At 38.3% G+C, this 25,818-nt stretch overlaps 2 protein-coding genes across 6 annotated transcripts in view; one reads left to right on the top strand and one right to left on the bottom strand.

The window, feature by feature from the left end:
• The window catches only part of BLZF1 (basic leucine zipper nuclear factor 1), a 24,238-nt gene extending 10,252 nt beyond the window's left edge, over positions 1–13,986 (top strand). For both annotated transcript variants that reach the window (XM_081026149.1, XM_081026150.1), the window contains exons 4-8: positions 1,204–1,403; positions 3,392–3,520; positions 5,812–6,031; positions 8,287–10,381; positions 10,517–13,986. In XM_081026149.1, the coding sequence (XP_080882275.1) occupies positions 1,204–1,403; positions 3,392–3,520; positions 5,812–6,031; positions 8,287–8,472 (735 nt within the window). In that variant the 3' untranslated portion in view covers positions 8,473–10,381; positions 10,517–13,986. The remainder of the gene's footprint in view (positions 1–1,203; positions 1,404–3,391; positions 3,521–5,811; positions 6,032–8,286; positions 10,382–10,516) is intronic.
• CCDC181 (coiled-coil domain containing 181) lies at positions 3,948–25,818 on the bottom strand. 4 transcript variants are annotated; one of them, XM_081026147.1, is made up of 7 exons: positions 25,205–25,523; positions 20,720–20,859; positions 18,711–19,652; positions 18,130–18,276; positions 16,411–16,565; positions 14,253–14,417; positions 3,948–5,836 (listed from the first exon to the last, which is right to left on the bottom strand). In XM_081026147.1, exons 2-6 carry the CDS (start codon positions 20,834–20,836, stop codon positions 14,255–14,257), a joined length of 1,524 nt encoding a protein of 507 aa, XP_080882273.1. In that variant the 5' UTR covers positions 20,837–20,859; positions 25,205–25,523; the 3' UTR covers positions 3,948–5,836; positions 14,253–14,254. The 4 variants fall into 4 exon arrangements, with proteins under 4 accessions (XP_080882273.1, XP_080882272.1, XP_080882271.1 ...); XM_081026146.1 differs by lacking the exons at positions 3,948–5,836; positions 25,205–25,523 and adding an exon at positions 25,581–25,818 and having other exon boundaries at positions 14,058–14,417; XM_081026145.1 differs by lacking the exon at positions 3,948–5,836 and having other exon boundaries at positions 14,058–14,417.

Genomic DNA, 25,818 nt, shown 5'->3' with positions numbered 1-25,818 from the left:
GGCCTCTGGTAGAACTAGTATACGAGTATGTTGGGAACTTGTCCTCTAAACCAAGTTGAAGATAGAAGTGTGAGTTAAAGGAGGTTACAGTTATAAACTTCTAGCCCAAACATTGACCAAGTCAGCCTTTGAAATGGACTCGTTAGCAACCCGTTTTAAGGATCCATAAATTCCAAGTATTTCTGCCTATGTGTGCCCAATACTTGGAATAAAGAGAATGGTGGGGTAAGTATTCCTATCGTCACTGTCAATGGAAAACGACGTTTAGTGCTCGACTGTGTCTCCTTACTCTACACTTTAGTAACCACTGCCTTCCCCTCCTCTTCGTTTCCCTATTAGACTAGACGTTTTGCTAGATGTTAGTCTTTGTGGCACCATGTTGATGGTTCTTACCCAAATATATTTCAGTGCAGTTTTAAATAACTAATTTCTTTTTTTTTTTTTTTAAATAACTAATTTCTAAATGTAGAAGTACGTATTGTTTTGTAAACATAGCGGAAAATACAGAAAACAACGAAAATAATACCACCTGTAATCATAGCATCCAGGTATAACTGCATAATTACATATATTGAGTTCATTTTTTGTCTTATAACCCACCTTTTTAAGTTATTAATTTTTTTATGTCAGGATATTCTATTACAACAGTATTATTAATAGCAACTGTTCTTCAGTGGCTGCACCATATACCAAAATCTATTGGACATTTATATTTTAATTTTTTGCGTTTTTAATAACAGTGTAAAAAATGTGCCTGTGGATATCCTGAATAGCTTCCTTTGCTTAAATTCTTAAAGGTGAAAATCCTAGGGCACAAAGAAATTAATTTTTAAATGTTGAATAAGATTTAAAAAAACACATAAAACATTTTCTTTCATATTTTTTAACAAAACTTATTGATTTTGTTTTCTAGTATTTTACCTTTAAGTGTTGACTGGAAGCAGTTTGTAATTTTTATGATAATATTGCTATTCTTATTATAAGAGGCTCAATCTATAACCACATGGGCTACAAATACAAAGATCGAGATAAATATGGTTAGTACATGTACATTCTGAAACTTAAATATTTAATATCCCTCGTGGATGTACGCTTTAAGTCATGGAGGTCCAAATCCCACGGAAGTTTCTCTTCTGTTCATTTTGCCACAGTGAAGTCACTGAGCTTCACATAAGCTTGTTATTTTGGTCATTTGCCTTCTAGGTGAATCGTGAGTTAAAAAAGTTGCTGGTGGCTTCTGTTGGGGACGACCTTCAGTATCACTTTGAACGTCTAGCCCGTGAGAAAAATCAGCTTATTCTAGAAAACGAAGCCCTAGGTCGAAACACAGCTCAACTTGCCGAGCAGTTGGAGCGCATGTCCATACAGTGTGATGTGTGGCGAAGTAAATTCCTCGCGAGCAGGTATTTCCTATTTTCAATGGTATTTCATTTTCCAGTTTTGCTCTGTCAGATTTTTGACCCGTAACACAAGAAAGTAGATTGTAGTGTAAAAGTTCTGACTCAGGTTGTTAACGTACTTCCTGTATTACTCAAGCTGCGAACTCTGCGTCTGTGCTGGTCACACAGTCTCCCTGACTGGAGAAGTGATACCATAAGGACCCTCCCTCATTCCGCAGTTCTAGGTTATGACTCGATCGCACAAGTCACTCCTACTCCAGTATTTAATACCAAAACAAAACTGTAAACTCAGACACCTAGGAAATACTAAAATTACAAAAATCCAAATTATTTTCCCCGTCTTCTATCAAATATCATTGCCACTCCGTGAGATAATATTATTTATCATTTGTGCTCTGTCCTCATAGTATGTAACTATATAATAGAGTTTCCCCACCCTTTCTCTCCACGCACAGAGAAAATGGTACATCTGTATGGCACACTGGATGAGGCTTCTCTCCAACAGAGGTGGCAACCCCAGGGCTCCAGTCCAGGCCGAGGGACACACTGATAGTTGGGAACCTCGGCTGTACATTATGATTCTTTGTCTATTCATCCCCTCCTCCTGCTCCCAGCATTGAGTTACTGGGGAACGAGGTCTGGGTGTTAGCCATCTGTCTTATGTCCCGTGCTTAGCCAAGTGCTTCACACATAATATGCTTAATGACTGTGGATTTAAATTCCGTCATCTGGAGATTTCTCACAAAATACCAAAATTCCAGGCTGTACTTTATGAATCACTGATTGTGGTGAGTAAGTTTTCAGGAAAGTGTTTCTTCATGTCTTAATATCTGTGATACTTTCTAGTAACTGACAACTCTCTTAAAGTCCTTAATTTATTTTCTGATTATGCTAGTATTGGATGCTCCTTGGAGAAATGAGCTTACTGTGTATTTTCTTACAATGAACATTAATTAAGTTAATTCTCATTGAACTGCTTCAGAGGCAAGTGATGCATGTTTTACAGGTTATTGCAACGTAACTTTTTTAACATCCTGATCAAAACTAATAGTAACATTCTAAGGACAGTAAAAATTATACTTTTTGATATTTTAGTTGGTGTAATCATTCAATGTCAAAATTGTTTTCATATTAAGGAATTCAGTGGTTGCTATGGTCTGAGACTTTTAATTTTAGTTTTAAGATTTTCAGCTAAATAAATATACTTAAAATTTTGCTTCCGTTCCATCCATAGGGACCAGTTAAATAAATTTCAGTACATCCAATCAGAAGAAAACACAAAGCTTTCATTGTTGTTGTTTTTTAAAGGGCATGAGATAGCTCTATATGTGCTAATATGAAAAACTCACCAAGATAAACTATTAGGTGAAAAACAGCAAAATATAAAAATGTTTGTATTAAATAATCCCTTTTTTTGTAAGTAAAATGGATGTATTTATTTTTAACATTCTTTTGTTTTTAATATACAAAATTATTTTTTTCTGGAAAAATGTATATGAGTCTTGGTTACATGTAAAAGAAGGATGGGATGCCGGACAGGAGGAAAGACTTAGTTTTCCTTTTATAGAAGCCTTTCTATATTATTTTAATATTTTTCTTATAGCAAAGAGGTAATTGGATAGTAGGAAAATAACACATTTTTGTTTCCCTCTAAAATTTTCTGTATTTAACACATTAGTATTAGTTTTTTTCCAAAATTTGATAAATCTGGAGTAAGACTGAGGTACATTCCAAAAGTCACCATATAAGGAACGTGAAAGAACCGTTTCCTTTTTCATTTTGTAAATGAATATTTTAATCGGATCCCTTTAATGAGTTCTCAGCTCATAAACATTTTGGATGCTTCTTAGTGCAGATTTAAAAACAGAAGTAAGTTGACTATGTTAAATCTTCTTTGTAAGCTTTTGAAGGTAACAGTCGCAAAGGTAGTACATTGACTCTTTGTACTGTTATTGTCAGAGGGTGTAATGTGAGATTTGGATCCCTTCCAGGGTTATGGCGGACGAGTTGACCAACTCCAGAGCGGTTTTGCAGCGTCAGCACCGTGACGCACAGAGCGCAATACAGGATCTCCTGAGTGAACGGGAGCAGCTCCGGCTGGAAATGAGCGCTACCCAGAAGTATGGCACTTGTCTACACTTTGAACTCTTCTCCTTTCTCATGCAGTTTGTGTTATGACGACAGTTCTTGAGTGTTTCTATGTTTAATAACTTACTGAGCATATACTTCGAGTAGCACTTCAAAATAGATGATCAGGAGAGAGAGGAAGAATAAAAAAAAAATTGAAGATATGCTTCATACCTTCTTCACTGGGGAGAGAATTAGTTATATCTATAATAGAAGAAATCTCTGGATTTAAAAGTCGTTTTTGGTTATATTCGTAGCCCTTTTGTATAACTTTTGGTAGAAGCCAAAAAGTGTGCCTGTCTTTCCTTTGAAAAGATCTCTTTTTGAGGACCATGCTACAGTATTAGAGCTTATTTTCAAGTCCATATGCTCCAGATCTATCAAAATTGATGGTCTTCCTTAAAAATGCTTTGTACTTTTGTATAATTGTTTTATTGCAAATCAAGTCAGTAAGGGCCAAAGAGGAAATCATACAGGAAATTGGAAGAATGAAAACACAATATATCAAAAAAATCAGATTTTCTGGGAGGCAACTAAAGTGGTATTTAGAGGGATATTTATAACTTTCAATGCTTATTTTAGAAACGAAGAAAGATCTCATCAGTCATCTAAGCTTCCTCCTTAAGAAACACAAAGAACAAATTGAGCAAAAGGAAAAAATAATAAGGACGAGAGTTGAAATAAATGAAATAGAAAGCCGAATGCTGGTTCTTTGAAAAGATAAATTTAAGAAACCTCAGTATAATCAGGGAAAAAACAAAAAGATACACAGCATCAATATCAAGAATGAGAAGGAGGGGGGTACACTACAGAGTCTGTAGACATAAAAAAGATAACAAGGGGATATTATGAACAATTATGTGCCAATAAATTCAACAACTTAAATGAAATGGACAAATTCCTTAAAAGACACAAACTACCAAAGGGTACTCAAGAACAGATAACCTGAATAGGTGTAACCTATTAACACGATTGTATTTATAGTTAAAAACCTTCCAGTAAAGGAAACTCCAGGCCTAGATGGGATTACTGGTGAATACTAGCCAACATCTAAGGAAGAAATAAAACCAAATTTACAAAAACTCTTCTAGAAAATAGAGGAGTAGGGAACAATTTCCAACTCATTGTGTGAGGCCAGCATTATCTTGATAACAAAACCAGACAGAGACATTGCAAGAAAACGACAGACTATTATCGCTCATGAACATAGATGCAAAAATCCTGATCAGAGTTTTAGTAAATCAAATCTAACAATGTACAGTCACGTACTGCCTAAAGACATCTTGGTCAGTGGCAGACCTATGGGGGTCCCCTAAAATGATAATGGAGCTGAAACATTCCTATCACCTAGTGAGATGGTAGCAAAATGCATTACTCACTGTGATGATGCTGGTGAAAACAAACTTACTGCGCCGCCAGTCGCATAAAAGCACAGCACGTACAATTATGTGCAGTCTATATGCTTAATAATGATCATAAATGACTGTGTTACTGGTTCATGTCTTTACTACACTTTTTATCATTATTTTAGAGTGTACCCTTTGCACGTATAAAAAGTTTGCTGTAAGACAGTGTGCCGTGTTACGTCTCGTGTCTCCTGATGGCTTTTTCTCTTGTGCTGGATCTAATCTCGTGTTGTTTTGTGCAGTGACCTGCTGTACAGGCTTGTCGCCCAGGAGCAGCGGGCTCCACCTGGCCTAGGTGTGCAGTAGGCTGGACCACCTAGGTGTCTATAAGTGACTCGGTGATGTTTACACAATGACAAACACCTAACGACACACTTCTCAAAGGGTACCCTCGTCGTTGAATGGCGCATGACTATAAAAAGGTTTATACTTCACATCTCAGTAGGTTTTAGCCCAGGACTTTCAGGTTGATATATCATTCAAAAGTCAATTGATGTAATGCACTAAAAAAGAAATACCATATATGACTATCTCAAGAGACGCACAAATCAAATCCGTAGTTCTGTACTACTAAATGGGTAGTATATTTGTAGTGTATTTACAATATAGTATGTTTTATCAATACTTTAATGGGAGAATGAAAAACATCTGAATGAAAAAAACTCTGTTGAGTGATTTCCAGATAGTAACCTAATAAATTGGTAAGTGCTTTCTGTAGTCTAACTTATTTTATCAGACTTTCTGATTTATTGAACTCCGAAAGAAAGATGGGAGAAAGATACACGATTTCAGAAATACATTTCTCAATCACGTAGTCGTCCTGATTTGTCTGTTTGATCCTCTTACTGACGTTCAGTGTTCATGTGTGTTCCGTGCAGGTTACTGGAGGAGCTCTTGGTCTGCCTGCAGTGGGGGAGAGAGAAAACCTACTGCCCCTGCACCCAGCCTCACACCACAGCAGAACTAGCACTGACAAATCACAGCCTGGCAAAAGCCATAAATTCTCGTCTTCTGGGAAATGTTGGCACTAATGGTCAAAAAAAGACCCCACCAGCAGTTGAATTCTGCAGCACCCCAGCAGAAAAAATGGCTGAAACGGTAAAATATTGCTTTGTGATCCGTGGAACTTCTAATGCTGTCCTCGTATGGCAGGGTGGCGTGTGCTAATGCCGAGTGGTTGGCACTGTGAGTCAGACAGGAAGGGGTCTGATTCTCGTGCTGATGGGAAACTGATTTCCTCCGCTGAGCTTTGATTTTCTTGAACATTATTACCCTGTTCTTAAGGAGTAAAATGTAATTGTTTTGAAAGGGCCTAGTTTTTAGCTGCTGAATCATTGGTAATCCATTTCTTGAGCTCATTTTGATAGGCAAACTATGTAGAATTTTTAATTTAGTAACCATGGGTAGATAATAGATTACTTCTAAGAAATTATTTGTTAATTTGCGAATGTGCCAAATACTGCAGAATCAGATAGTGCAGACCTGGTACCTACAATCCTGGGTGAATTCATGTAGGCGACGTGTCAAATACTACGGGCTCGTAGTTCTGTGACCACGACCACGTTCGCCTCCATTACACTTCAGTATCCAATCCCTGTGTCAGCTTAGGCTTTGTTAGTAACTAGAACTGCTCCGCCCTTAAGATCTTCAGCTCAGCACCTCTCCGTGATCTGTGACCTCAGCTTCTTTTCTCTCCAGCTCTGACTCCTTCCTTCTGATTACCCCCGTTCCTTGATCACATCATAATTGTTATTCCTTTGGTTCCTACATTTTTCCCTTCATCTCATCAGCTCCCTCCTGGCTTCTCTTCCTGCCATAGCTTGCCTACACTCCAGTCTTAAGTGCCTTTGTCCCTTGTCCTTCTCTCGGGTAACCTGAAGAATTCAACTGACACCATATTTCTGAGCTCAGAAGACCTATGTCGCTGGATATCTCCACGTTTGTCCCACAGACAGCTAAAAATAGAACTACTACTTCTTTTCTCCTTGGTTTTGCAGTTGTATTCTCCCCTGTACTAAAAAGGAAAACAGAAAAGTAACCTGCTTGTTCTCCTGTACTACCTATCTTAGTGAACTATACCTACTACGCAGGGATGTTTTGAGGATTCGATAGAACAATGCAGATAAAGCCCATAGGAGATTCCAGTATAATTTCTCACCTTTATAATTTCTCTACCTTTAAGAATGGTAACTATCATTCTTATTATTTCCTTCATCCCCCAATCCTGTTGATTTTACACATCCTATCAGTTCCTTCTAATTTATCCCCTCTCCCAAGTTCAAACACTGACCTCCAGCCTCAACTATTGCCAATGGCCGCCTCATCAATATCCCTGTCTTGGTTTTCACCTGCCTCTAGGCCATCTTCTACTGCCAGAGAGTTATTTCAAAAGTGCCAGCCCCCCAAAAAATACCAGTTCATTTATCTTGGTACTCCTGTTCCCACAGGCCCAGTCTTATTACTGAATCTGAGTTCTTTCATATTGTACAGGATTTTCATAATCTTTACTCCATCTTCCCTTCTCAAGGATCATTTCCCAGGTGTCCCTCCAACAAGCACATTCAACTCACATTCCAGCAGTTAACCACTTCTATTCTACCCACATGCCACCACAGCTCACGCCTCTGTACATTGTTTTCCTTCTGCTTCGACTGTCCTTCCAGCACCTTTCTACCTTTAAGAATCAGCCTTTGCTGAATCTCACTGGCAAACCTAGATGTTCCTACCTTCCGGCTTCCGTTGCATTTTGTACATACACTTATTACAGCTCATTAACATGTCAAATTGTAATTGTCTGATTCTCCATCTACCAAACTATAAGCTTTTTAGGGGTGGGGACTGTCTTATGTTTCCTCAAGGGCGGGCATCATCCTTTGCAAATAGTAGGTATTCAGCTATTTACTAAATCAATCAGTACCTAAAACTAAACTCATCATCATCTTTCTCCTTTCTGTTCTCCTTTTCTATTCTCTTTCTGGGGAAATCGCGTCACTGCCTTACAGTTGCTGCCAGCAGCATCTGGTACAACTGACTGCTCCGTCTTTCTTTCCCTTGGCTTATGGAACCACCGTTCCGCAAGGTTCCTGTCCAGTGGCAGTGCCTACCTCCTTTGAACCATACCATGGTTGGGAGAATAGGAACATGAGAAACAGGAACTATGAGCCAGAGTTACCATGTTATCCTCAGCCTTACTTGGAGAATTTTTTCAACCAAAGAGTTCCTCCTGTTGTGAGTCTCAGAAAAGGAGACAGAGTAGGGAAGGTGAGAGCAGAAGAATTTGAGAGCATGGTGTCCATCAATAAAACCAAGGGCATTTACTGCATACATCTGACATTACTTCTTTCTTTCCTTAGGTGCTACGCATTTTGGACCCGGTTACCTGTACAGACAACTCGCCTGATGATCCATTCTCTGAGTCTTCACCAACTGCCCTCCTTGCTACAAAGAAAAATATTGGCCGATTCCATCCCTATACTAGATATGAAAACATCACTTTGAATTGCTGCCCTCACTGCCAGGGAGAACTCATCGTCCTCTAACACTCGGACCTCGGACCTCGGCGGCAGGTCACAGGCACTGGCTTGTTATCCGAGAGTCTTTATCGCTTGGCAGCGGGGCGTCTTAAAACACTAGAAGTAACCTCACTTTCTGGTTAAGTACTCGGTATCTCCGAAGATGTTTCATGTACTAGACTCCACATTACCCTTTCTGAATAAATATCTCAGGGTAAGAAAAGAATGAAACTGTAGATAGATATATTTAAAGGAGAGAATGCTTTCCAGGTATTCCATGATGCTTTACCTAAAGGACTCGAAAAGAAACAAACTGTATACCTTTCTTTTAGACTCTCAGTTACTGTTTATCTTGCTATATATTTTATATGAAATCAAGGACTGGCACACTGTCACCTTGGGTCCTATGCAGCCACACCCACTCATTTCCTATTGTCCGCAGTGGGTTTTTTGCAGTATATCAGCAGAGCTGAGTAGGTGAAACGGCTACAAAGCCTAAAATATTTACTGTCTTGCCCTTTGTGGAAAAAGTTTTCTGACCCCTACTCTAAAGAAATAATAGCTGGTGGGGGGTTGGGTGAGGGAGTGTCATTTTTCTTTTCAGGCTACAAAGGAGGCTTATGGAAAACTGTAGGTAAAGGGACTAATCTTTTGAAAGTAAATGCTATATGTTAGGAAAATTAAAAATATTTTACAGCCATATTAACAAGTGCTTCAGTAAAACGTTCTCATGTTGGTTTTGTGCAGGGGGTTCCATATTTTGAATGGATGCTACTTGCCGTATATAGAACAAACAGATTCTACATATTGAGCTCATTTTGGCAAATGCAACACAACAGGAATATCTAATTTGATGTTTATTAAATATGGTGGAGAAACTAGGATTTTTCTAGAACATTATACGAAGTCAAACATGCAATCCATCAATTAATTTATAATGTGATATCTATTATTATTTATTTATGATGGACAATCACAAGACACCCTTTTACAGGCCTTTAAAAATAACCACAAATGTTGATACCAAATTACACTGATTAGTTGTAGAAGTGTCTTAATAACCAAATCTGGTCAAAGAATATATTTTAATGTCAACTTAATGATTTGTTTGTGGTCTGCTTCATCTGAGTGATATTTATAATTTTAAATGGCAATAAATTTCTCTACCTTTTTTATTTTTAATATTGATTTTTTTTCCCCCCAGAATAATGTGTTTCACTTCAAGTCTTCATCTAGCTGATACTATTCACAATTGATTCTTCAGCCCTTTCTTTTTACTTAGTGTAAAACTTAGAACAAAACAGAGGAAATGCTTCATGACGTTGGATTTAGAGTGATTTCTTGGATATAAGACCAAAACCACAGGCAATAAAAACAAACAAAAAATATATAAATTGAACTTCATCAACATTAAAAACTTTTGTACATCAAAGGACAACGTCAACAGAATAAAAAGGCAGCCCACAGAATAGGAGAAAAAAATTGCAAATCATGTATTGCATAAGGATCTAGTGTCCAGAATAAATGAACTACATACAACTTAACCAAAAAATAAACACAATTTAAAAATTGATGAATAACGACATGAATAACATTTCTCCAAAAATGATATACAAATGGGCAATCAGCACATGGAAAGATGTGTAACATCGCTAATCATTAGGGAAATGCAAATTTAATACTCTGCACTCATTAGGGTGGCTATTATCAAAAAAGCAAAATTCCAAGGCAAGAATGTGGAAAAACTGGAACCAGTAGGTATAACTGGTGAGAATGTAAAATGGTACAGCTACTACTGAAAACAGTTTGGCAGTTCCTCATAAATTAAACATACAAGGGGCTGGCCCGGTGGCTCAGGTGGTTAGAGCTCCATGCACCTAACTCTGAAGGCTGCCGGTTCGATTCCCACATGGGCCAGTGGGCTCTGAACCACAAGGTTGCCAGTTCGATTCCTCGAGTCTCACAAGGGATGGTGGGCTCTGCTCCCTGCAACTAAGATTGAACATGGCACCTTGAGCTGAGCTACCTCCGGATGGCTCAGTTGGTTGGAGCGTGTCCTCTCAACCACAAGGTTGCCAGTTTGACTCCTGCAAGGGATGGTAGGCTGTGCCCCCTGCAACTAGCAACAGCAACTGGACCTGGAGCTGAGCTGCACCCTCCACAACTAAGACTGAAAGGACAACTTGACTTGGAAAAAAGTCCTGGAAGTATACACTGTTCCCCAACATAGTCCTGTTCCCCTTCCCCAATAAAATCTTTAAAAAAAAAAATTAAACGTACAATTACCATATGATCCAGCAATTTCCACTTCTAGGTAGATACACAAAAGAATTGAAAGCAAGGACTCAGGTGTATACCAGTGTTTCCAGTAGCATTAGTCACAATAGCCAAAAGGTGGAAGTAACACAAGTGTCCTTTGATGGATGAATGAATAAGCAAAACACATATGCAATGGAATATTCAGCCTTAAAAAGGGATGAAAATCTGACATATTATGCTACAGCATAAATGAACCTTTCAAACATTACCTTAAGTGAAATAAGGCAGAAACAAAAGAATGAATAGTATATGATTTCACTTAAATGAGGTACCTGAAACAAATCATAGAGACAGAAAGTAGAATATTGGTTACCAGAGGTTAGGGGAAGGCAGAATGGGAAAGTTTAATAGGTCCATGAGTTTCCATTGGAAATGGTGAAAAATTATAGAGATGCAAAGTGGTGATGGTTCTATAACAATATAGATGTACTTAATGCCATTGAGTTGTATATTTTTACAATGGTCAATTTTATGTTATGTATTACAAAAAAACCCTAAAGAAAATTTTACACTCTTGAAACCTCAACTTATCAGCACACTTCTACAATGGTTGATTAAGAGTATAAATAATAATGATAATAATAAAGGTAAATAACAGAGCTAAAAAGAAAAAAAGAAAAAGATCTCAAATCAGCAACCTAATGTCACACCTTAAGGAACTAGTAAAAGAAGAGCAAACTAAACCCAAAGCTAGCAGAAGGAAAGGAAACTGAAATTAGATCAGAAGTAAATAGAGAATAGAAAAACAATAGAGTATCAAGGAAACCAAAAGTTGGTTCTTTGAAAAGATCCATTAAATTGACAACCTGTAGCCAAACGGACTTAAGAAAAAAAGAAGATGCAAATAACTAAAATCAGAAATGAAAGTGGGAATGTTATTACCAACTTCATATAAATAAAAAGGGAACAACTGGACACCAACAAATTAAATAACCAAGATCAAATGGATAAATTCCTAGATACACAAAAATTACCAGAACTGACTCAAAAAGAAACAGAAAATATGAACAGACCTATAAAACTAAAGAGATTAAATCAGTACCAAAAACCTCCCAACACCAAGAGTGAATCCTAATGTAAGATACAGACACTGGACAATAAAGATGTGTCAATGTAGGTTCATTGTAACAAATGTACCTCTCTGCTGAAGGATGCTGGTAGTCCAGAGGGATTGGGGGAGGCAGGGAGCAGGGGGAACTCTGAACTTTCTGCTCAGTTTTACTGTGATCCTAAAACTGCTCTAAAAAATAGTCTACTAAAAAAAACCTCCCACAAAAGTCCAGGACCAGAAAGTTTCACTGGTGAATTCTACCAACTATTCATACCAATCCTTCTCAAGAATTCATACCATTCCTCAGTCTATTCCAAAAAATAAAAGGAGGGAACAGGCAACACTTCCTAACTTATTTTGTGAGGCCAGTATTGCTCTGATAACAAAGCCACACAGAGTACCACAAGCAAAGAGTACTACAGACCATTATCTCATGAATATAGATGAAAAAAATCCTCAACAAAATACTAGCAAACTGAATGCAACAGCATAGTAAAGGGATTATATACCATGACCAAGTGGTAATTATCTCAGGAACGCAAGGGTGGTTCAACATAAGAAAATCAACCAATGTAACACAGCACATTCATAGAACAAAGGAGAAAAACCACATGATCATTTCACTGGCTGCAGAAAAAGCACTTGACAAAATCCAACACACTTTTATGATCAAAACACTCAGACAATAGGAATAGAAGAATAAGTAGAATAGAGAAATAAGAATAGAACGTCCTCTACTTCATAAAGGGCATTTATGGAAAACCCACAGCTAACATACTCATGGTGAAAAGACTGAAAGCTTTTCTCCTAAGATCAAGAACAAGACAGGGATGTCCCCTTTCACCGCTACTATTCAGCATTATACTGGAAATCTTAGCCAGAGTAATCAGTCAAACAAGAAATAACAGGCATCCACTTTGGAAAGGAAGAAGTAAAACTATCTCTATTCGCAGATTATATTATCCTATGTGTAGAAAATTCCAAAGAATCCACAAAAAAATCTGGTGCTAATAAATTCAGCAAAGTCACAGGGTACAACATTTATGCACAAAAATCATTTGTGTTTGTGCTTTGAGTATGCAACCCAAAAGGAAATTAAGAAAACATGTCCATTTACAACAGAATCCAAAATAATAAAATATGAATAAATGAATAAATTTAACCAAGGAGGTGAAAGAGGTGTACACTGAAAACTACGAAACATCGCTGCATTAAATGAAAAGATACCCTGTGTTTATGGATTGGGAGACAGTATTAATTAATTAATTAAGACAGCAATAGTGCCAGAAGCAACCTACAGATTCACTGCAATCCTTATCAAAATCCCAAACTTTTTAAATAAAATGTTGTGGAATATTTAAATGTTAAATTGGTTCTTATCATTAAGGATAAATTGAAACCACACAAGACCTAGTCACAGTAAAATGTTCAATTGCCTGGTGTCTGATCAAAGTGCTGTAAGAAGTAGAGACAGGACTAAAGTTACCTGTGGTTTCTAATTTACGGTCGAGTGATGAAGGTACCAATACCCAGTTGTTCATAACCTTGTCTTTTGACACTTTGCTGCAACTCCCATAGTGATTCTGCACTCTCCACCCCACTTGCATGGTTACCTTTGTCCTCTACCCTTCAAATGCCTGCACATATCTAGGGTATCCTTCCTCCACACATCCGATCCCTATAGTCTTAAATATTCCACAAATGTCGACCAAAGTATGTAACTTGATAACGAAGAGAAAGGATTTCACAATCATACAGGTCAGTCTGTGAGCAAACAGCTCACCTCTAGTTTCCTCATCTGCAAAACAAGACTAATAGGGTCGTTAAAGGCAATACATAAAATTACTTATGGAAAGCATTTACAACAATACCAGGCACACTATAAACTCTCAATAAGAGCGGGCTAATTTACATACCTGAAACAGTACTATGCACAATTGTTAACCTTTAAAAAAAATAAAACACGCAGATATCGGCCTATCCTATTGCTTAGCTTGCCACAGCTACTTAAATTCAAAGCTGATATAAATAGGACTTTTTATAAGGCCTTGAATCAAGCTTGTTTCAGAGTTCAGTCCTCCTGCCTTATGAAATGTTCTATTGCACCTTTTTAATGATGATAGGTACTAAAAATAGAAATATGTTCCTTTGTGTTCTTTCCATTTAGAAACATTAAAATAATTTAGAAGTAATGTAGAGTCCATTTGTTATTCAGTTGGTTACATGGTATGACACAGTCCAACACGGCAAGAGAAGAAATTTATTTTGTTCTAGTGTTAAAAGAAAAATAAAGATAAATTCACTGTCAACATCACCAAAAGATATGTATCGTTTCCATAATTGAGAGTGTCACCAAAACACACAGACCAAAAAAAAAAAAAAATGATATCCAAAATTCTGAGGATAGCAGCTTCAAAATGAAGTATTTAATAGGTACCTTCAGTTGTCATCATCAGTGAAACGAAAAGACCTGCCTTCCGACATGTTACGGAGCCGACGCTGTGACTGCTTAGCGAGCTTTGCCTCTAGTCGGAGCTGTCGACTTCTTTCTTTCACAGCTTGTTGCTCCAACATTTTTTCTACCTGTTTCCTTCTTAGCCATCTGTAGAAAGAGACATCATCAAATCTAGTGACTATCCACCTACAGATACTCTTCATGCAATAAAGTTATTACTGCAGAAAAGGAAAGGAAATTGAATTTCTTTACATTGAAATGCTGTAGTCACAACACAGATTATTAAAGTATTAACTGAAAAACTTCAGGCTTGTATCTTACACTCATGTAAGAAAGTACGCTTATATTTGGTATCAAATGTTTGAAATTAAGTTTGTCTTATAATGAAACTGACAGTATAATTTTTTTAGTAACAATATTTTATATGTGATATAGGTCCTATACTTTTTTTTTTAAATATGGCTTTCTAGGCAAATAAGTATTAGATAGAGTCCAAATAACTTATTTTTTTGCAACTAGCTGTATTCTAAAATTTTATTTTGCCAGGTTAAGAATACTGATATGCATAGTTGTTGCCTTGCTCTCCTTGGCAGGGAAAGTAGAGAGCTCTTGCTTTCATTGCATAAAATAGTTCTTTAAAATGGAAAAATAAGTCTAACCATAAAAAAATTTTTAAAAAGGTGAAGAGCCCACATTCTAACAAATTTAAGTCTATAAAGCTTGTTTAGGTAAAATAACATCAAAATAAGTGTATACACACATACCTGGTATGTCAGTATGTAAGCAGGTGTGTGTGTATGTATACAAATGTGTGTGTGTGTGTGTGTGTGTGTGTGTATACACAAATACAGAGGGTGCCAAAATGTATACACATTTTAAGAGATTTTAATCTATGTAGCAGTCGTTCGCCGTAATCAGAAGTGTCTGGACGCTGATGGGAACCACTTTGAACACCTCTTGTAATTGCAGAAGTCAAACGTGACTATATACTGAGTATTACAATTTTAATATAGTTTTTTCCTTTCTTAAAATGTGTATATATTTTCAGCACCCTGTGTGTGTGTGTAATTTTTTTCAGAAATAAACCTAAACAATTAAATGATTGTATTAGAATAAAAGAGACTTAAGAAACATCATAACCCCATATTGTATGGTTCTGAATTGGATACCAGTTTGAGCAAGTTACCTGTAGTGATTTGGGGAGTCAACTGGAAAAAAAAATGGTTATGGGCTGGATATAGACGGTGTCACTGATGAAAATAAGCAGATTGCAGCACAGTTTATAAGTATGATCTCAATTTCTACTTTTAAATTATAAGTAAACAGACATATCTAGAAGATATGCACTAAAGTCCTGACAGCAGTGATTTCTGGGTGATGAAAATGTAACTTTTCACCCTTCATCTCCAAAATGCACAATTACTGCTTTGATAACAAAGGGTTATTTGAAAAAGAAAAAGAAAAAGGAAAGGAAAGAAGGAAGGAAGTGACAAAGAAACAGAGAAATATAGCCAAAAAAAAAGAAAAAAGAAAAGAAAGACATGTCAAACAACAGGACTCGATATTCACTGCCTACCCCCACAAGACTTGGGGGCAAAATCATGAATGAAGCCAGGTCTGTTTCCTCAGAATTAGGATGCAAGGTCTTCACCAGGTAACTAAAAAGAGATCAGGGCTGCCTTAAATTACCAAAATATGTGTCCAGATCTCCTTTCATTTGGTCCACAAGTCTACACATCTTCCTCTGCCTGACTGCCTTTCTTTGCAGAGGACTTTTGTAGGAGAAGCTGTAACCAATCTTTGGCCCATTTCTCTAAGAAATGAACAATGAACCAACAAACAAATACATAAATAAATGGTAAGCTATCACAGGCTATCCAGACTGGTGCCACGAGAAACAATTTTAGTACTGAAAACTACCTTGAAGAATAAATGGTATCAATATCATGCAAAGTATGGAATTACTTTAGTTAACGAACTTTCTCCCACATTTTTTCAAGTGTGGATTTAAAACTGAATAGGTGTGTAATGGTAGAGATCAAATATGTGGGGGCTTTTCCAAGCTTTATTGGTTACGTAACTTTCTAAAACGACCTTGAGGAAGGCGTGTGGGGCGGGGGAGGCCCTGCCTCTTACTTACTGTTTAAAAGCCCTTTCACGACCCTCTGTCCCTCTGAGGAAGAACAAGCATTCCTCTTGCTTTCGCAGTTCTTCTGTCTTTCTTTCTTTCAACCGCTCTTCATGCTTCTTTTTAAGCCATAGTCGAAAAGCTTGGTGTGGATCTCTGCTTTCCTCCTAATTACAAAAACAAGCTTTGCTTAATTGAAATAAGCCCAAACTACTTTTTGAGGCCCTGCCTACAGGACCCTACAAGAACACATGTTCCACTCCCCAATTTTTCATAGTAATGCCAACCTCATGACCTGCACCCCTAGTATCCGAGCCAACATGCAGCTACTTAAATAAAATTTAACATTCAGTACCTCAATCACATTAGCTACATCTCAAGCACTTAACAGCCACATGCTGGCCAGTGGTTACTTTGCTGGACAGCAAAGATACATTTCCATCATTGCAGGAGGTTGTATTGGGCAGTGTTGTTCTAGCCGGGAGGATAAAAAGACGTGATCGATAGATTGATTGATTGATATCTCAGTTTCAAAGACAAGTGTGGTGAGGAGAGAAAGTAGTAACAGGAAGGTGAGGACAAAGGATGGTATTTAAATAGAACCTGAGAGAGCAAGTTATGAGATATCCACAGAAAGAGTAGTTCAAGCACTGATAACAGTTAAGAGCAAAGGATCTGAGAAGAGGCTGTGTTTTGCATGCTCAATAAATAGCAAAGAAGTCAGAATGAAACTGGCTATGGGGCTGGAGAGTGTAAGGAGATGAAGTCAGGGAGATTACAAGGATCACAACAGGTTCACGCTTGCAGGCTGTGATAGGAACTTTGGACTTGAATTTGAGATGAGAAGCCGTGGAGGTTTCTAAGCATAGCTGACAACGTATTCTACACTTGAGAAGGCCGCTCACTCTGGCTGCTATGTGGCAAATAGAATGGACTGGAGGAGGCAAAGGTGGAAGCAGAGAGACCAGTTACCAGGCTTTTGCAACAGTTCAGACAACAGATAGCAGTGGTTTGGATTAGGGTGCTGGAGTCTGGATGTACCTTGAAGATACTTTGCTCATAGGTTGAACACAGGGTTTTATAGCATGCTGTAAATGATTATTTTTAAACTTTTTCTCAGGATTTCTTTTTATAGTTTTATAAATCCAACCACATAAAACATTTCTGTATTACAAAAAAAAAATGAAATAAAAAACAAAAGGAGAAAAGTAATGCGGCAGATCTTTCAAAGAAGTAGTTTTCATAATGCATAAAGAGTTCACATATCAAAAAGAAAGAACCAATATTCCTAATAGAAATGCTGACAAAGGATTTTTCTATGAAAATTCAAACATCTCATAGATGTTCAATCTTGCTGAAAATAACACTACAATCAAACAATACTTCCTACCTGTCAGATTAGTAAAGCACACTCGAAAGCACACTTCTTAATGCAGGTATAGGTGTGTGTGTGTTGTGTGTGTGTGAGATCTTTGTCCTAGTTGAATATCAAAGTTACATTACCTTGAAAAAATTGGTAGTTTTCTATTCTCGGTGCTATAAAAGTTTGAATAAAATAGGAATCTGATTTTTACAAGGCTTCTTAGCATAATTGTAAAGTCACCAGCATGTTGCATCTCTTACAAGGGTAGTTCCTGGACCACTTTTTCTGCCTCTCCCACAGGTTCTTAGTCTGATATTCAGACTCCATTCTGTTAACAAATTCAGCTTTCATATCTGTATGATACTTACTCTACTATTCATGTCTTCCATTTGCTTTGCTCTCTGAACTCTCCTCATTTCTAGGACCTGCTGTCTTTTCTTTTGTAACCACGCTTTAAATACGATGTCATTCTCTTTTTTCTTTTCTTTCTCCTCTTCTATTTTCCGTTGTTCTTCCTGGAGGGAAGAATATCAAAAGGCATTAATGGGAGATTTAAAAATTGTGTATGAGTTAGAGTAGAGAGATATATTTTGAGAAATTAGAATTCCATGAAACTCTCACATCAAGGTTACTTTCAGCAGTGACTTAACTTCTCTGTGTCTCACCTTTAAAATGAAAGGATCTAATTAAATCCTCACTGACATCTACTCTACTTCTAAGACCAGTCATTCATTACTGTGCTTTGCAAGCCTGACAAGAAAGGACCAAGGTAATCACGGTGTTCCATAAATACACATGCTTAACACTTAACCACTGAATCTAACCATAGAAAAGCAAAACAAGCAAGCAAATACATCCAATTCTTTGAAGAACTGTTTCAATTTCTACTACACTTGTAAACCGTGAAAATGTATTCTGCTTTCTAGCCAATGCCCACTTACGCTCTCACCTCTCTCTTTAGCTTTTCTCTCCTGTGTTCAAGCCGTTTTTGCAGTTCCTTCTGTCGAGGGGAAAGACAGTATGTTGAGGTCACTGGACATACACTCGCAGATTGCGTCCTATGACTCGATTTCCCACTCCCCTTACTTAGATCTGAGTTGGCAGCAGAGCTTGGCCCAGTCTTGGGGTTGGGTGCTGGCTGAGGGAGAAAAGCCAGGACCTCTGCTGCTGAGGAGCCATGAATTCTTGCTGTAGGCTCTTCTTTCTTGACATTGCTGACAGATGAATTGGAAGATGCAGGCGACAACTGCTGAGGTTCATTTTCTATACTATTAACATTGTTAATGGGGGGCAAAAACCCCTCACTTTCAATGTCTTGTAAATTTAGAAGTTCAAACTTTCCATCTCTTTCTACTAGTATCTTCCCGTCCTTGTTTTCTTCGCAGCTTCCATCAGCAAGTGACAGGGGCACATTTTCTTGTCCAAATTCACTGGAAATATGTAACTGTGACAGTTTTCCAGACACATTACTCCCACTTTCAAAATAATTTTTGTAGTTATCAGTGTCTTCCAGTGGAGGAACTTCCAGATCAACTAATTTGTCCTTGAACTTCAGTTTTCGCTCTCTTTTATGATTCACGGGTTCTTGATTCTGTAGAAGCTGGTTGGCTTGTGTAATTTTCTCCATAATGTATCTCTTTACTTCTTCATCCTCATCCTCCTCCAGGTCTTTCTGGCTTTCCAGTCTGGATTCCTGGAAAGAGGTGTCACTATCTGAATCTGATACGGGATCCAAAGGCTGACTACTTGGCACAGAAATGAAGTCCTCTCTTCTTGGTGAAACCTCGTCCTTCAGAGATGTGTCAGGATTAGAAAGCTGTCTGGTGTGCTCTAGTTCTGTTTCATTCTCTTTTAATTCTTGGTTAATAGTCTCTTCATTCCCACAAGCCATCTTAAGAAAAAGATATAAGGTTTTCTTTTCAGTAAAAATTGAGATGCTTTGTCCATTTATATATAGAAAACCCAGAATGGATTTTCATTTCATGTAATTTATTTTATGAATGGGAAAATGTATGTGCTTTTTGCTCATATTTTACTTGTAACATTCTAACTCATATTTATGACCATCCCAGCGGAATACATGTGACAACAGCACTTCAGGAAAAAGGTAACGCTAAATGTGAATTTGATGCTACTAAAGGCTTTGATATTTAAAAAGAATTTATGCTCATGCATGAAAAGTTAACTATAAGTAACACAGTATTATTTTCATATTTCTCCCTCTGTAAAATTGTCCTCCCTTTACATTTTCAGAAAATATTTTTAAAAATGTTTTCTCCTTGCAATATTTGTATTCTTCAAAAAAAGTATCTTTCTCCCCAAGACCACGAAAGATCACTGTCTTTCGTCAAGTCCTAATCATTTTGAGGTTCATATAATCACTTCAGATTATTATTGCTGCTGTTTTCTGCAGGACCTAAATCCAAACTCCAGATCAATTTTCACCTCTAGATCAGATTTTCTAGAAGTAAAAAATGTAAAAGACCCTTTACTTTTTTCTCTATATTAATTCCCCTGAAGAGCTAATTCACTCTTAAGGTTTCAAAGATTAGCTGGAAGACCATGTTTTTTTAAGATTTTCTTTGTTTTTCATTTATATTAAAAGTATAACCCAATGACTTTACCCAAGTTTACATATAGTAGAAATTAACAGTATTCATTTTTATTTTGGATGCAATTATTTATTTATAGTACATAAATTATAATTTCTAAATTATAATTATAGCTTTATTAAGTGCTAACTTAATCCGTGCTCTCTAATTAGCCCTATGCCTTAGGATACAACATTTAAACTCTCTCTGCCTCAATTTTTCTCCTCTCTAAGATGGGTATCATGGTGCTTGTTCTATGTACGTCTAAGAAATGTTCTGAGGCTTAGACGACATAATGTATGTGAAACTCTTCAAGAATTACCAAACTCTATGGTAATGTCATGATTCTGAATGCTGTCCTATGTACCTCTGTTATGCTGACATCACTGTGTTCTTTTTCATTAATTAACCACTCCAGGTCTTTTTCAAAGTCATCTTCATATTCTTCACTTTCTTTTGAATCAGAATCTTTATTTTCATCCATTTTCCGTGTGGTAAAGAATAATGCTATAAGATGAAGGGATAAGGTCTATGTTATGTCCACTTTACGGGTAATAAGGAGTATGAAGATTAGTGTTGAAGGTAAGCTAATTAACACATACTGGGAGACGCACAGAGCATGGGGTGTTTAGGATAAACACACACCTGTATACCCGAAAAGAGACTTGCAAAGGCCAGGCATTTTCCAGGTGTACCACTCCTAACCACCATCCCACCTCCCCCCAATTCCTGACACCCGAATTTACCAGGAGACTAAAAGAGGCAGATGGGAAGATTATCTGAGGTGGAGAGAACGTCTTCTATATTCTCTGCACACCATTAAAATGCTTTGTCCAGGTCAGAGCACATGACTTAGCTTCTTAGTCTCCCTCATTCACATTTTCTTATGTTCAAGAACAACTGTATCAATTCCCATTCTCAGTTTCTCAATCCTTCTTGTAATTCACATGGCATAACTATAATTTGTGATCTGAGAGCTTTTTAACTAAGCAATAACTGATTCTCATTTATGGTAAAAGTTAAGCTGTTGTCAACTCTAAATAAAACACTTTTTCATTAAAAAATAACAAACTCTGATGCCTAGTACTAGAAGACAGTGACAATAAATAGGTATGTCAGGTGAAAGTTAAATGTTTGTGAAAATGGTACATAAATTTTCAGTCATTTTTAAGGGAACTAAGCTAAAGTTATCTATAAATGGAGGCGAGTTCCTAGCCCTGCTAAATTTTTTGTGCATAATTTTTCAAACAAAAGCAGCATATAAATCTTTACCTATAATATATATGTCTTATATGTGTGAGAGAATACTGTGTGTGTGTGTGTGTGTGTGTGTGTATGTAATTGCAATTTTGGCAAACATTTGTTGAACACCTACAATAGTCCTATAAAGATAACAAAATAGACCTATGCCCTTAAGGGCTTCCAGTCTGGTACAGAAGACAAATGTAAACAACTGCAGATAAATGTAATAAAGGTATATAGAAAGGACTGTGGAAGGAAGAAGAAAACAGCAGCTAACTCAGTCTAAAATTGGAAATATCAAGGAAATCTGCGATGGCTCTTGAACACTGTGTATGAGAATCCATCGGCTGTTCCAAAGAGAACAGCATGAGAAAGAACCAACAAACATGGAAGAGCATGGCACTATCCAGTGTGGCCTTAACATAAATGTGTTCCTGAAGAAGGATCTGGAAGGAGTGAAAAGGGGTCAGTTTGACGTCATATTACCTGTTCAAAAAGAGTTGAGGGAAAATTGCGTATGTAGATTTAATTGTCATGAAATAGCCAAGGGTACAACTATTAATATATACAGTAATCTGTACACTTTCCACTATGGACTTAAACAAAAGTAGAAACAAGAAAAGAGCAGTGCTCTCAAAATGTACATAGAATGTTAGGTCCAGTTTCAAAAGAACTGTAGAAATCTCACCCTCAGGGCCCCAAGAGTCCCGAGGATCCTGTTACTATCTACACCTGCCTTCTCTTGCTCCAACAGCGAGAATAAGTTGCCTAAAACCCTTTTTGGCAGTAGAAAGTACAGATGTCAAGAACACGAGACCTAGGCACATTTTTAAGGATATAAAATGAGAGACATTCTACCTAAATTAATCAATTATCCACAAACTTTGTTTTGGCCATTAGCTTATCTTTACTCTCCTCAAACATTTGATCAGACTACCTGACCTGGTGCCAATTTTACTAAAGCGAGATTTACATTTTTTTTCTTCCACTGTTGGCCATCAAATGATAGCGAATCATGTGGGAAAACATCCTTCCACTAGCTGCAGCAGCACAAGCTAAGTGATAATAAGCCTTCCATTATTACATGCAAAAAACATTTTAATAGGTTCTAGCAAACACTCGGTTCAAAATGAGTTGAAAAACACAGTGAGGATACCCCAAATGTCAATGAGTTCCAAGGCTGCGACTATGGGTGAGATACAGATGATGTATGTACCCCGTTTCCTGCTCTACCATAGTTTAAAGAACAAAAGCCAAGCTGCAAATCACTCAGAAGCTAGCAAACCGGGAGAAAGGGGGATAAAAGAGGAGGAGGAGGGAAGAAGGCAGGCTGGGAGAGGAAAACGCCTTCTGAGGAGTACCAGAAAACCCTGGGAATGACAGCCTAAGGAAAACAGGAGAATTGTGGTGACTGTTGCACAGTATTTGAATGGCTGTCCTGTGAGGGCAAGTTGGACTTGTATCACTTCAAGTAGTAAAACCAGAATCAAGGGCTGGAAACTTGGGGGCAAATTTTGACATAACATAAGACAGCATTTACAGTTTCAAACTTGTCCTGACGTGCAGGAAGATGCCTGTTGAAGTACTGCTTCCCTGTCAAGGGAAGTGTTTATCTACGGCCCAGAAGACCCCGGCATGAATGTCTGAAAGGAGATGGAAGCTTTAGAGCTAAACAGTTGAGCTAGACCCTTCAGGTCTCTCTTACCATGTTCCATAAGATACGACTTAGCAAATAACTGCCAGCTCAGGAAAAGCAAGAGAATTTAAAAGCGAAAGCATAGTACCATGATAAAGCGTATCTAAAATAAATAACCAGTGTCTGAATCACTACATTCAAGATTTAAAAGCATTCTGAAGTCTGTTTCATTTAAATGTCATCTTTCCTTCAGATGGTTCTTGCCATTGGTTTACTTTCCCTCTCAAGACAAAGTCAGTTTTAAATTCAGTGAAGAATTAATTATCCAACCTAATCGTTCAATTGAATAATTATAACTATTCCTAATGTATTAGTTGGTCTATAGCTCCTTCTAAAGATTTATTTCTTTTAAACTAAGAATACAAAATGGACTTCCTTAAACGACTCAAAGGCTGCAATAACTTGTAAATCAGAGGGTAAGAGCCATAATATTTTGAGGTGACCTGGAGAAAACAAATCAATATTTCAGAGTGCGTTTATTTACCACAGCCTAGCTGCAAGACAGGCTAAATCAGATAAGGGTTCTTACCTACCAATTAAAATAAGGGTTCCATGAATCATATAGAACAAACTAAAATTCATTGTGATCCAAAATACTTACATAAATAATACTTTTTTTTTTTCAGTCACAAATGTCTTAGGATAATCCCTTTTTTCAGACCAGGGATCTTGAAATTTATGATTAGGGGAGACGTAGGGGAGTGGGAGATGAGGGTAAAGGGGCATCAAATATATGGTGATGGAAGGAGAACTGACTCTGGGTGGTGAACACACAATGGGATTTATAGATGATGTAATACAGAATTGTACACCTGAAATCTATGTAACTTTACTAACAATTGTCACCCCAATAAATTAAAAAAAAAGATGTTTAAGTTACGTAACTAATTGTCAGAATGAGATTTCGATGGAACTCTTCAGTGCTTCCTCCCTTAATTTTACAATAAACGTAATTCTGAACTTGTAAATAAATGGTTGCCTGAAGACTTTAGTAGATTTGCTTTATTATTTACAAAGAATCTCACCCATGTGAAAACTCAAGTTTAAAACTAAAACGCAGCATCAGCATAATAAATAAAACGATTACAAATTAAACATATTAGGTGTTATTAAATCATACTAGTGTGCCGTAATGAAAAGGAAATAGTCGAAGTGACTGAGAAATTGCACCAGATTTGAAGTGCCATTCTTTGCCTGTAACTTCCAAAAGCTCATGGCTGGTTTCCAAGTCAACAAGGCACATAAAGCATCAATTCCTATTACCAAGTCGCTTGGGCCTTTGTCAGTGCCTCACAGGATAGTCAACCCCCTTCAGTTGTTTTAACCTTCATCCCCAGGGTCCTGGCCATCGAACAAAAAAATGCCGCTTACACAAAAAAAAGAGTCATCTAACATTTATTCCTTGTGAGTGTCACACATTTACATTTCAACGTTTATCATCAGTAAAAAAAAAAAAAAAAGAAAAAGAAAAAGAAGAAAAAAAGAAAAAAAGAAAAAAAGAAAAAAAAAATCTATGCACTTGGCTCAGACCAGAACCGGCTTCCTAATAGGCAACTGTCGTAAGAGACAGAATTGAATTCCTTCCTCGTCGGTGTCTGCTAAACCCCACGTGGGTGTGTGACTGCAGATCTTTTCCTGTGGTTCTAAGCTGAACATATATATATATATGTTTATATATATGTGCGTGCGTGTGCGTGTGCGTGTGATTTTCAACACGTGCTTGTTCACAACGTAAGAAAGTCGCCAGCACGTCAGCGAGAACCCCTTTCACTACCAAGCAGGTACGCGAGCCACGCCAGACCCGTCCCAACAGCACGAGACCCCCCGGCCCGCCTTCCCGCGGCGTCCCGCAGACTGGGACCCCAGGAGTAAACGTCCTTTTACAAAAGAAGAAAACAAGAAAAAACGCATAACCTGTTCCCCAGCAGGACGACCGACGGTCTCTCACAAACCCCAGGTGAGCACTGCCATTTGTAAGCAGGGCCTCGAGGGACCAGCCGCGACACGGAAGCCTCTCCGCGGAAGCCGGCGTTTCCGCAGCGACTCCCGCCTCCCAGGGAGGACAGGGCTGGGGGCCCGGACACGACGAAACACGGCAAAATGACAGGCGGCGCTCCCCCCACGGGGGTTTCCGTCCCACAACGCGCAGCCGCGCGTCACCAGGCTCCCCGCCGTCGCCCCGCACTCGCCTCTCGCCCCGCCGGCCCGGGCGGCTCCCCTCGCCCCGCTCCTCCCGCCCCCCAATGTCTCCGCGTCATCCCTCCCGGCTCTCCCGCTGGGCCCCGCCTGCCTGTGTGCGACGCGGCGGCCGAGGTCGCAGAGATGGCCGGGGGAGCTCGCCTCTCCTCCTCTTTCTAAGCTCGGACACTTAAGGCGAGGGAGACCCTCGGTAGCACCGGCTACCGAGGCGGCCAGGGCCCGGCTGCCATGGCAACGGCGTGGCCCCGCGTCCTCCATCCGGGCCTCTCACGTCCCGGGCGCGGGGGCGCGCGCAGGCGCAGCGGGCGGCCTGCGGCACCTGCTCGTCC

Source organism: Rhinolophus hipposideros (assembly GCF_964194185.1).
Source record: "Rhinolophus hipposideros genome assembly, chromosome: 19".
NCBI classification, from domain to species: Eukaryota; Metazoa; Chordata; class Mammalia; order Chiroptera; family Rhinolophidae; genus Rhinolophus; species Rhinolophus hipposideros.
The sequence above is the reverse complement of the archived record's forward strand: the minus strand, read 5'-3'. Positions and strand labels throughout refer to the sequence as shown.